Genomic DNA, 12,738 nt, shown 5'->3' with positions numbered 1-12,738 from the left:
ATTCAGGTGAGAGGTACAGACAGACCCGTGAAACGTGACAGCTGTGGAGCAATAAGTCCTAAGAAGAAGAAACAAAAGCCAGAGAAAGGGGGTAGGGAGTGACGGAGTTTGCTATTTAAAGAGGGAGGTGGGGAAGGGCTCACTGAGGAGGTGACACTAAGAACTGAAGGAGATGGGGGAGCGAGTCAACCCGGGAGAACAGCACGCGCAAAGGCCCTGAGGTGGGAGCCTGCTCAGCTTGTTCCAGAAGCAGCAGTGTGGCCAGTACGGCTCTGAGGCTAGGACAGTAAGGGAGCAAGGGGGCCCTGCAGGCCATGGTAAGGACTTTGGATTTAGTTTTGAATGGGATATAAGGTTTCGAGCACAGAAAGAAGGGATGGAGCCCATGAAACAGAAATGGCAGAGCACCTCGCTTGCCTGTGTGTCCAGGGCTGCAGAGACGACCTAGCAGCACATCTGCTCGATGGCAGTGTGTGCACGAGTGAACAAGACCCAGACCGACAGAGAAAAGGTCAGAATGGCATTAGAGGAACAGAGAGGCTCCCAGGGACAGGCCGGGTAAGGACCCAGGGACGCCCAGGGACAGCAGACACAGACAGACAGTAGCCCAGCTGAGAAGTCCCGCTTCTTTCAGAGCCCTCCCCACCCGGAAAGCTTCCCTGAAGCTGGAAAAAAAAACCCAGGCTCCCCTGCCCGCCTCACCCGTGGCGTGCCCACTCACACCTCAGGCAGAGGAAGCTGGCAGGCCGCACAGGAACCTTTTGTGCGGGGGGAGTGGAGGCGGGCAGGCAGCAGGGACGAAGGGAGAGGAGTGGCGGGCGGGCAGGCAGCGGGCAGTGGCTACACAAAGGCCCCAGTGTCTGCCCTCCTGCCCCCAGGTACAGATATAAATAATACGTATATATATCTTTACACACACACACACACACACACACCAGCGGGCTGGGGATGGGAGGCTGGGGGCCACACTTCCCTAAGGGCCCAGGCATGATCTTATGGCTGAGGTCTGACCTTGTGGGGGCTGGGGGCTCTGAGACACACAGACATCGTGGCCAACATGGAGGGACGAGCTGAGCGGGACATGGGACACAGGGAGAGAAAGAAACTTACAAAGTGTAAGAGAGAGAGAGGTGGGCAGAGAGAGCCCCGGAGCTAGAACTGGCAGAGAGAGTGGGCTGACGCAAACAGAGACAGCAGGAAAACGGGGACATCGCACTGCTCTGAGAAAGACGGAAAAGTTTGAGGTGGAGAGACAGCGGCAGAACGAAGACAAGGGCCATGCCAGAGAAAGGCAAAGCCGCAGAGAAACCGGGGGAGAGGAAGTAAGGACAGAAACCGAGAGGCCAGCAGAAGCCCAGAGGGGCACACACAGAGAGAGAAGCAGACAGACAGACAGGGCAGGGCCAAGGCTGGGGCTTGGGGAGGCTGGTGACTGTGGGTGGGGGGAGACCAGGGCATGTCTCCAGTTGGGGGGGCACTGCCTGTGGGACTGTGGTCCGGCCCCGTCCAGGGCAGGCTGAGGGGCAGGGGTGGAGGTGTGGGAGGCGGCCCTTGGCTTCCGGATCCCGGTGTTTACCTGGGGCAGGCCTTGCAAACAGGCGCCCGGCCCAGTCCATGGCGGGTGGGATGGGACAGGCCCCACTCTGGCACCAGTGGGCCCGACACACCCACCTGTGGCCTGAGCGGTGAGTAAGCCGGTGACACCTGCACAGATGGTGACACATTGGGGGCAGACACACAGAGACAGATATAGGCAGACCCGAGGTGTCAGAGACATAAACAGACAGGCGAGCCCAGCGACAAAGACACACTGTGACAGGCACACAGCAGACGACGACCGACAGGACAGGATGGCGGCCCCCACGCACACACAGGGACCCACACAGCAACAGCTGCAGAGACCCTGTGACAGACCTCGACACAGAGACAAGCGGGCGCAAACACCGCATGCCGACACGGTGACCAGGGGCCCGTCACACTTCACATGTCATAAGCCCGCGGACACAGTGACGCCAGGATACACGTGTGACACCCAGTGACACGTGGACACGCACACGTACACACACACACTCTCGAACTGCCCAGACTGCTGACTTCCAGAGCGCCCCCTCCTTCAGCAGGCTGTGGCGGGAGTGGGGATGATGGTGGGGGCCCGGGGCACCCCTCCCAGGCTCTAGAGCAGCTCGGCGGTCCAGGGTTCTGACTCTTTGCCATACTGGTGGGGTTCGGGTCACTTCACCCCTCCGTGCCTCAGTGTCCCCTGTAACAAAATGGGGGGCGGGAAGCATTCGGTTTACGACTTGTCGGGCGCTCCCAGATGCCTGACGTAGGGTAAACCCTAGTAGCTACTATTGCTTTCATCCTTATCCCCCCTCGTCTTTATCACCTCCTGCCTCCTGATGCAGATGGCCCTCGGCCCACAGCGGGACGCTGCTGTGGCCCTGGTTCCCCACCCGTGGGCCCCTTCCTTGGACCACGTCCCCTCAGGCCCACACACTGTGTCCAGGTCCACGTACATGTTCCCAGCCCAGGCTCCTCTGTGTCCCCAAGGCCATCCCTCCATCCCTGACCCCTGGCGTCCCCATGTCTGTCCATGTGTCCCACGTCTGACCGTGGTACTTTTCCACACTGGACACCAGCCGGCTGTCCCTGAGGTGGGGGTCACACCTGCCCACGCCAGCCGAGCTGGTGGCCACTAGACACTCTGACGGATGGCCCCACCCTCCCCCCAGGACCCTACAACAACACCCGCCCCTCCGGCCACCTGAGGTCCCCACTGGGGCGGCCTGAGGCCCAAGCCTGGGGACAGGAAGCCCCAGGCCTGGCCGCCCTGAAAGCCTCTTTCAGCCTGGGCCTCCTCCCGCTGCCACCGACTCCTCCTGCGGAATAATATTTGGGCTGTTGGCCGGGTGGGGGGCGGGGGCCAGATCCGGAGGCCGCCTGGGAGAAGCCAGAAACCGCAGGGCTTCCTGCCTCAGGCAGGCCGCTCCGACTCAGGGAGAGACCCCCAGGCCCGAGGGAGGGGGGCGGGCGCCCGGGGAGACTGAGGGCCTTTCTCTCGGCCCCAGTTGTTTTTTCCAGGAACCAGGAGGAATTCCCCAGCCTGCCCAGGACAGCGGGGCTGGTGGGACGGCTGACAGGGAGCCAGCACGGCAGGGGGCGGGGGTGACACGCAGCCGGCAGGGCGGGCACAGCGACAGAAATAGAGGGCCCGGCCAGTGCGAGGTGGCAGGTAGGGGTGGAAACTTAGGGAGCTGGGAGAGGGAGACCAGAGAAGGAGGAGAGAGGCCAGAGATCCAAAGGAGTTGAGGGCACGTGGACCCCAAAGGAAGTCCCCTAGAGAGTCCCCTCAAGAGAAAAGGAAGATGCAGAAACCCAGAGAGAGGGAGGGACAGAGACGAAGCCACGCAGAGAATGAGAAAGAGAGAGCAAGGCAGGCCATGAGAGACAGATGTAGAGAACAAGTGAATAGTTTCAAAAAATATCAAGGGCCAGAGCCCTGGCAGGGTGGCTCCGTTGGGTAGGGCGTCATCCCAATACGCCAAGGTTGTGGGTTCAATCCCCAGTCAGGGCACGTACAGGGATCAATCAAGGAATGCGTAAAAGAGTGGATGGGCCTCTCTCTCTCTCTCTCTCTCTCTCTCACTCTCCCTCCTTTCCCCTCTTTCTTTAATATCAATAAATTAAAAAACTAAAAAAAAACAAAACAAAAACGAGGGACAGAGCTAAAGGCACAGAGAGGGGGTTAGGAACCAAGCAATCAGAAAGAAGTGACACTAAGGGACACAGAGAAAGACGGACCCAGAAACTGGGAAGACATCACACTCACACAGATGGGCAAACAGACAGGCTCCAGTCTTCGGGTGACTGAGAAACTGAATGATAGGGAGCCAATGACCAAGAAAGACAGATGTGACGAGGAAAAGACACGTTTCAGACTGACTCTGCCCACCTGCCCCAGACTGGCTGAAGGACCTTGGTGCAGTCCCTTCCATTCTAGGCCTCAGTTTCCACTCAGTGAAACAAGGGGCGTGAAGTGTTCCTGAGAGAGCCAGTCCTCAGAACATCTGGGTCACAGACAGACAGACAGACAGACTCCGGGCCTAGGGAGAGACCTGGAGGTACAGACCCCAAGGACCTGCACCCAGAGGCCCCCAGGGGCCAAAGGAGAACCCAGCTCCTTCCCTACACACCTTCCTACAAAAGTGACAGACGCACACCAGGGCCAGCCGACCCTCCCTACAACGGTGACAGGCACACACAAACACGAGCAGCCTTTCTTTTAAACATACAGACAGGTGCTGACACAGAGATACCCATGAAACACGCAATGCCACGCATGCCTGCCACATGGACGTCGTCACACACAGACTTGCAGGCAATGGGCCTGCCGACACGCCAAGGCACAGAGACCCAGGGGACCACTTGCGCGAGACACACGCGCCAGAGTCTGCCTCCCTAGGCGCCACAGGAAGCACACACCCCGAGCAGGAACACACTACGGCCCCACACGACGAGGGACAGAAACGGTCGATGCCGCCCTGTGGCACCTCAACAACCACAGTGAGGGTCCGGGGCGCGGGCACACACACACAGGCGCGGAGGCTCCAACACACAGTCGCTCTCAAGCAACACCGTGTCTGTCCCCTCTCCTCCTCCACAGCCGAACCCAAAATCCAGCAGCCCCTGGGCTCCCCAAGCTCAGAGCCGGGGGGTGTGTCTGCGCAGTGGGGGGTGGGGCGATGGCCTTGGTCACTGCACAGCCACCTCCCCCTGCTGCCCTGGCCCCACGGCTGCGGGGGCTGCTATCTGTGAGCAAACTGTCCTTGGGGTCAGGGACAGTGAAGAGCCAAAGGTCAGGTCGATGCCTCCCCTAGCCCCTCCCCCAGAGGCGGCCAGCTCTTGGGGGCAGGAAAGAGGGAGGCCAGAGAGACAGCAATTCAGGGGTTCAAGTTCCACAGGGCCCATCCACCAAGGACAAGAGACACTCTGTGTGAGGCAGAAACGGTGCCTTTAATGTTCAAACACAGCCAGCATCCCACTCCCCAGGCAAGACCCGGACCTCAGTAGAAATCGCCCACCCTCAGCAGTCCTTTCTGGTCCCTCCTGGACCAGAGTGGGGAACGGGCTCCAGAGAGAACCAAGGAACATTCTCCTCTCCAGCCCTTCCTCAGCTCACGCCAAAGGGACAGCGATGACGTGTCCAACCCAGGGGCTGTGGTGGCCTTCACGGTGCACAACAGGACAGGGATTAGTATGTCCACCAGCCAGCACGGTGGCCGCCGTAGCCCCCGATGGACCAAAACATATGTTATGTGGGATGGTGGCCAACTCGGCACCTACCGGGCCAAGAAGTCCACCCAAAAAAAGTGATCACAGCACCCAACGGGCCAAAGAAGATGCATCTGAACCAGCATCACCATGGAAACCAAAGGGTCACCCAAGAGGATGTCCATCCGCGTCCAAAGCCAGCCGGGATGTCATCCCCCATGGCTGCTGGCAGGAGCGCCCAGTGGGTCGACCGACTAGACCAATCAACGTGGCAGCTTTCACAGTACCCGGCGCCCCCCCCCCTCGAGGTCCAAGGCAGTTATCACAGTACCCGATGGGCGACGCCCACAGAAGCGGCAGTCACCACAGTCAGCAAGAGACCAACCAAGATGTTGAACTGGTGGGGACGGACCCAGCGTCACCGGGAGAATCAGGCCCCAGCAGCCGGACCCCACCCGCCGTGGCCCTGCCCCACCCCCCGCTAGGAGGCGTTCAGCACCGAGCGGGAATAGAGGCCCTGGTAGTAGACCCCGGGCTCCCCCCCCTCTGCTCCATAGCCCCCAAACCCCACGTCCAGTTTGGGAGGCGCCGGCGTCTGTTCCGACATCAGGTTGTTGATGGAGAAAGGGTGGTTGAAGTTGTACGCAGCATCCAGCTTCAGCTCCCCGGGGAGCTCCAGGCCAGTGAAGTAGGGTGTGGAGGAAGGCGGCGAGCCGCAGTCTAGAGCCCCCACGTCCTCCCCACCCTGGGCCTCAGGCTCGGGGGGTGGGGGCTGCGGCTGCGGCGGAGAGGACACAGTGGCAGCCGGGGTGGCGCTCGAGGCCGCAGCTCCTGCACCGTTCCTGGGGGCGGAGGTCCCGCCGCCGCCCTTCTTCACCTTCTCCTCCAGCTTGAAGCGCTTCTGGCGGCGCAGGTAGCAGCCGTTCTCGAACATGTTCCCTGAGCTGGGGTGCAGGGCCCAGTAGGAGCCCTTGCCTGGCTTGTCTGGGGAGCGCGCCACCTTGATGAAGCAGTCGTTGAAGGACAGCGAGTGGCGGATGGAGTTCTGCCAGCGCTGCTGGTTCTCCCGGTAGTAGGGGAAGAGGTCCATGATCCACTGGTAGATCTCGCTCAGCGTCAGCATCTTGCCCGGCGCCTGCTGGATGGCCATGGTGATGAGCGAGATGTAGGAATACGGCGGCTTGGCGTGCGCCAGAGACCGCCGGTACCCTTTTGGCATCTCTCTCCCATGCACCAGCCCCGGGCCCGGGCCTGGGCCCCCGTACCCCGAGCTGCTGCCTCCACCACTGCCGGCACCCAGACCTGGGAAGGTGGGGCCCAGGGGTGCTGTGGGGGCTGGGGGCGCCAGGGGTCCTGAGGGCAGTGGGGAGGCAGGGAGCCCCCCAGGGGAGTAGGGAGAGCTCAGAGGGTTCAGGGTCATGTAGGAGTTGAGGGGGGCCATGGTGGGCACTGGGGTCACTGCAGAGTAAACCTGCATGGAGAGAAAGAGAGATGGAGAGGGGTCAGTGCGGCCCCACTGGCTGCTCAGCACAGGGTTGCTGGGCCCACGGTGTGTCTGTCTGTCTGTCTGTCTTGTCGAGACTATGAGTCCCTTCCATTCTTACCTTTCTCCGTGAACAGCTGTCTCTGGAAGTCTCTCTCTCACCCCTCCCTGTGTACTGCCCCCCACACGCCAATACACTGAAGCTCATGCTTTAAGTGGCTCTCACAGTGCAGCCCAGGGGACACCCGGGTGTCTGGGAGACCTTGCTAGGGTTTAGGTGTCCAGAAGTCAAGCTGCTTTCACATGCTGCTAAGATATGACTAGCCTTCTTCACCCTATTTCCCTGCTGAGTGTACAGGGGAGATTTCCGGAGGCCACGGGACTCAGTACCCCACGCCAGACCAAATGCAGACACAGCTACGAAAATCCAGCTCCTTCCCATGGAACCCTAAAGAGATTCGCAAAACTGTAACGGCACCCCTCCTCTCACTCAATGCTGACATATCATCACTTTAATAAAAATACACTATTTACACTAACAAATCATTGCTATTTTAGAACTAGTTAATACGTTAAAAAATTTTTTTCTCAGTTTTTATTTCTTATCAGGTAACCATTAAGATAGCCATAACCCACACCAATGAAAACAACTTGGGGTCCTCAATAATTTTTAAAAGTGTTAAGGGGTCCTGAGACCCCCAAAACTGACATCTGCTGATTTATCGAATAACCTAATTTATCCATGTACTCTCTCTCCATCTTTTAGGTTATAAAATTACAATCTTTAATAGGTCACAAATGTTTGACTATCGCCCTGACTAGGGTGGCTCAGTTGGCTGGGCGTCATCCCACAAAGTGAAAGGTCACCGGTTCGATTCCCAGTCATGGCACATGCCTGGGTTTCCAGTTCTGTCCCTGGGTGGGGCATGTAGGAGAGGCAACCGATCAACTGATCGATGTTTCTCTCTCTCCTCCTTCCCGTACCCTCTCTCTAAAAATAAAATAAATACATCTTAAAAAAAATGTTTAACAACCAGAAATCACATTTCAACCTCATCATCTAATTACCATATACAGGATCTGGCAGAAGTAACACCTGCTAGAGTGTGGTTGGTGGGGCAATAATATGGGTGTAATAACTCATAGTTTTAACTTGAACATTCCACCTAAAATGTCACATGGTGTGCTTAAGCGTGATATTGTTGTTACAGAGTTACATGCTTACGATTTTATAATAAAGAGGGGCGTTACTTGTGCCAGACCCTGTGGCTATCATCAAATCTAAGGCATCGCTGTTTGTAAACTGCGGTACTCAGTATCAGTAAGAATGGGGGGGGACTCACTGTGAATTATAATCCCTGAGCACCACGGGCTGTAAGGCCCATTCCATTTTCAGAAACATTCAGAAGGGGAAAAACACGCATCAGTGAAATACGGCAGCCGTTGCTCTAACTCACTCTCCACAAGTCTTCCTTCCACCCACTCAGCGAGTATTTCCTGGCCACCTACTCCGTGCCAGGCGCTGCTACTGCACAGCCCGGAAAGGCCCCCTTTCGTCTTCACAGTCACACTACGGGGAGGCGAGACTGTGACCCTCCCCTTCTACAGCTGAGCAAGCTGAGTCCCAGAGAGGCTGCCGGGGTCACACAGCAGGGAAGGGGCAGGACCGGGATTCTGAGTCCAGGCAGGCGGGCGGAAGGCGGGCGCTCGGACCACGCTGTGAAAGCCGTGACCGAGCCCACTGACACGCCTGCCTGTGTGCAGCTGACAGTCCAGTCGGAACGGAACGAGAGGAGGAAAAAATGAAGTGTGTTGAATGGTGCTTTCCCTCATTCTGTGTGTGTTTCCTCCTTCCATCCGCTGTCTTCCATCCTCTCCCCCTCAGTCCTCCGTCCGCCAGGCTACCCTGCTCCCTGTCCCTGTCCCCGCTAGGGTCTCATGGCCTTGGGGGTGCTGCTCTAGCTCTGCGGGAGCCACCTTTGCTATGAGGTAGTGGGTCACCTCTCTGCCCCCGTCACTGTGAGTGTGTGCAGGTCCCAATGTCCAGGGAGCAAAGGGAACTGCCAGGGTCACCCTGGGAGTCAGGGCCAGTGGGCAGCCAACTCGGGTCTGAGTCCCAGTCAGAAACTCTCTCTCTCGGTCACATGTCCACCCAGGGCCCCTTTGACTCTCCCAGTCTCTGTGTGTGTCTGTCCATCTCCCTGTCTGGTTACCTCCACACTCCTCCGCTCTCCCCCATTTTTCCCCATCCCACTCTGTCCCTCTCTGCTCCCCACACTCTCATCCCTTATCTCGCCCCATCTCTTTCCTCCCCGGTGTCTCCCCTCCGCCTTCCTCTGCTCGTGACTCTCCCTAACCACATCTCTCTCTCCCCCCACCCTATCTCTCCCTCTCTCTCTCTACTCCACTTCTCTGCCACCCCCACCCCTCTTCCTCCTTCAGCACACCTTTGTATCCATCTAAGTGCCTTCTTCCCTCAGTAGCACTCTCTGTCCAGAAGTCTCACATTGAAATTGAAGCCACCCCCCTCGCCCCAGGTTAGCTAGCTTTGCCCCCTCCCCAGAATAAGAAATAAAGGGAGAATGTGACAGATTCACGGGATCTACAGAGAGTTCCAAAATCCCTTTACAACCCCCCTCCCACTTTTCCAATTCAGTCAGACCTTCTTGCATCACAGAGGAAGACAGATGGGGACCCCAAGGCCCTCCTTCCCTGGCTACCTACCCACCCGGAAGTCCTCCCTGAGGTCTGACCTCCAGCACTCCAGCTGCCCTAATTCACTGTAGGCTTTCCCACACCCCTTCCCACGCCCCGGGGCTGGAATGAACCCCCAGTGTCCGGGTCTGAGCCGGATTTCCCTGCCAGGGCGGGGCTGAGATTGGGGGGAAGCCCTCAGAGGACCTGCACCCCCACCCCAGGAGGCTGAAATTTCTCCCCTTTCATTTCCTTATTGTCTGTGGGGGAGGCTGTGACAGGAGCCGAGGAAGGCAGTGCGAAGCCAGAAGCCTGGTTTCTAGTCTCCGTCTCCACCCAGGACCTCGAGTGGCCCCCAACTCTCCAGGAAGCTTCAGGTTTTCCATCTCTAAAAGTGGGGAGGAGTCAGTCCAGCTGATGTGTGAGAACTGGAGGCCAGTGGGGTCAATTTCCTTCCAGATGGGGAGCCAGCCTGGGGGTGTCAACATCACCCTAGCAAGAAGGCATGGAGGGCTAGAAGCAGTATGGGGGACCTCTCAGCTCTCAGTTGCTAAGTGAGCGCAAATGTTTCTCATCACTGTTCTGACGCAAGGGAAGGAGGTGGCTCAGCTGAGGAGAATGCTAGGGTAACCTTCAGACAGTATTTCCATCTCCAACCCCCCCAATAGGTCAACTCTCCCAAAATAGGTCCCTAAGTGCTGATCACTTCTAGACTGTCCCTCAATTTCTGACACAATTTCCACACAAATTGTCCCCTCAACTTCAGAATCCTTCATTCTAGATCCCACCACAATTTACTTAAGATGTGCCCACCTAAATACTGAGATTTCTAGTTGGTTCCTGTAAATCCTGTTCCTGAACTCTCCGGGGGGGGGGGGGGGGCTGTCAGCTGGGATTCCCCCACTATCTGGGAACCTTCACCTCCAACCTGGTCTCTGCCTTCTGACACCTCCAGCCACCGGTCTCCACCCTCTCCACACTCCCAAACCCCTCCCTGGTCGGCCTGCCCCACCCCACGTGCACCTCACACCTCCACAGCCCCAGGACTGGCCCCTCCCAGGCACCGCGCCAAGCCTGGCAGGCCTGGGGATCCAGGAGTCTCACTCTACAGCTTCAAACCCCAGACCCGTACTTGGGCACGTGGGAGCCCCTGTAACCCCCAGACCTCGGTCTCCTTGGAGAACTCAGCCTTTCCAGCCTCCCTCCCCCACCTCAAGCCAAGAGTTCCCTTCCAGGTTAGGAACTTAAGTGCCCAGATCCCAGGAACCCCTCAACTAGAACCCTGCTTCCCCCCTCCACTTCACAATGTTGACTACAGAGAGAGCTAGCTAAAGAAGAGTCCTTGCAGCAAGAGGAATGCAAGTTAGACTTGGGGGAGGACTTTCCGTCTGCTGGGGTGAGGGAATTAAAGCTATACCCCATCCCCCTAATTCAGGGTGGTCTGGTAAGAAATGGGGTTGATGAGGACATTAGCAATTACTGGAGATTACTGGAAGAGGTGCGAAACCTGAAACCTGCCCGCCTCCCACAAGTAGAATCCCTGCTGAGGGTCTCTAATAACAATTAAGCCAGTGAAGTTCAGTTGGAAGGGATAAGGGTCAGGAGTAGAGGTGGGGGGTGGGGAATGGAAAATGACCCCTCTCCTACTCTTCCGCTCCCAACTCTGCCCCGCTCTGGGCCCCCATCTATCTGAATCTCAACTCTAACCCACCTGTTATTTCACACTCTCAAAAACCAAACTCTACCTCTTATCCCTGAGCACTAACCCTTATCCCTGCCCTTATCTTAGATCCCACCCTATCCCTGAACTCCAATTTTGATTTTTAGCCCCGAACTCCCATCTTTACACTAGATTCTAACCCTGAGCTCCCACCGCAGACTTCCCTTAATGGTGACCTCCCTCTCCCACCTCTCAGTTCCTGTCTTTTCCCCGGATTTTGACCCGCTTCCTAATCCCTCGGCGCTGCCCCCATCCTGCTATCCTGGAGGTCTGATTCGTAGCTTTGGTTTGGTCATTTCACTCTCTTTCATTTGGAGTCGGCAGCGTCGCACCCTCACGTTTAAGCTGTGTCGTGACCCTTGCCTAAGTTTCCCTGACTCCCATTTATCCCTCTCTCCGACTAACCTACGGAAACGACGCTCCCTCACTCCTACACCTGGTCTCCGTGTCTCTAGTTCCTCTGCTCCTCAGCTCTAGTTGGGGCCCCCATTTCAGCCCACACCCCGATCCTTGGCCCCATTTAAGCCCGCACCTTGATTCCTGTCCCCCACTTCCCGCTCCGCCATCCCCGCGGACACACCTCGCCCGCCTCCGGGTAGTAGCTCCACTCCGCCAGGTCGTGAGCCTCCATCTTCACCGAGCCCAGCATCCCCCGGGCCTGCGCCCCCACCTGCCCCCGCTCCGGCCTGGGGGGGAACCAAGCGCCTCGGATCTCCCAGCCCGCACGGCCTGAGTTCCGACCGGCACCCGCCCGTCCGACTGCCCAGGGTCCCCGCCGTCCAGGGCGCCGCGGGAGGCGGCCAAGCTTTATAGCAGGGACACCCCCACCCCCCGCCGCTCCCGCCCTCCCCGTGCTCCCCTCCCGCGCTCGGAGTGGGGCGCCCCCTGCGGGATTGCAAGGACATAGACCTCAGGCGCCGGGAGCCGCAACCCCGGGACCCGAGAGCTGGACAGGGCTGCAGAGTGAGGGAGCTACTGGTAGGAGACACTGCTGATTATAAAGGCCCTGAAGGCAGAACTCTGAAGCCCTTCTACCCCAGAGGTTTTCAACATCTCCACAGGAGAAGGCGAATAGCCAGAGCTCAGCATGACCGCCGCCGAGGAAAGGGGCCTCAGAGCGCGGTAGACTCCAGGGTTCCAGATATGCGGCTATAAAACCGGGAAGAGACCCTCGCAACCACCTTCCCATTGGGCAGACTGGAGTATTGAAGCATCCGACAGCTGGAAATGCTCTGAACTGTGTAAATGGTCAGGACCAAAAGTGGAGGGGATTGGGGCCTCTGTTCAGATCCCACTAGGACACCAGACCACCTCCAAGACCTGGGAGCTTCGCAACCCGGAGTCTCCATTCTCTCTAACACCAGCCGTCCAGGGACTCAGAACCACTGTGAACTCCATTTCCCAGCACCCTCTGTGTCCCTTCCCTCGGCCCCGGGACTACACTTCCCAGAAGGCATGCGCGGCTCGAAGGCCGGAAACTAAGAGCCGCCGGAATTGTCTCGGGGAGGGCCGAAGGCGGCTGGCGAGGCTTGCGGGGGCGGGGGGGGGGGGGGTGGTGGTCAGCCTGCTG

General features: G+C 58.3%; 1 protein-coding gene across 1 annotated transcript; it reads right to left on the bottom strand.

Annotated features, from left to right (window-relative positions):
* Positions 1 to 5,000: 5,000 nt before the first annotated feature.
* On the bottom strand, positions 5,001 to 11,948 carry FOXA3 (forkhead box A3). Its single transcript, XM_024569563.3, has 2 exons — positions 11,749 to 11,948; positions 5,001 to 6,742 (listed from the first exon to the last, which is right to left on the bottom strand). The coding sequence occupies exons 1-2, from the start codon at positions 11,815 to 11,817 to the stop codon at positions 5,753 to 5,755; spliced, it is 1,059 nt and encodes a 352-aa protein (XP_024425331.1). The 5' UTR covers positions 11,818 to 11,948; the 3' UTR covers positions 5,001 to 5,752.
* Between the last annotated feature and the right edge of the window lie 790 nt (positions 11,949 to 12,738).

Source organism: Desmodus rotundus, chromosome 12 (genome assembly GCF_022682495.2).
Source record: "Desmodus rotundus isolate HL8 chromosome 12, HLdesRot8A.1, whole genome shotgun sequence".
Classification (NCBI taxonomy): domain Eukaryota; kingdom Metazoa; phylum Chordata; class Mammalia; order Chiroptera; family Phyllostomidae; genus Desmodus; species Desmodus rotundus.
This window is presented reverse-complemented; position numbering and strand designations above follow the sequence as displayed.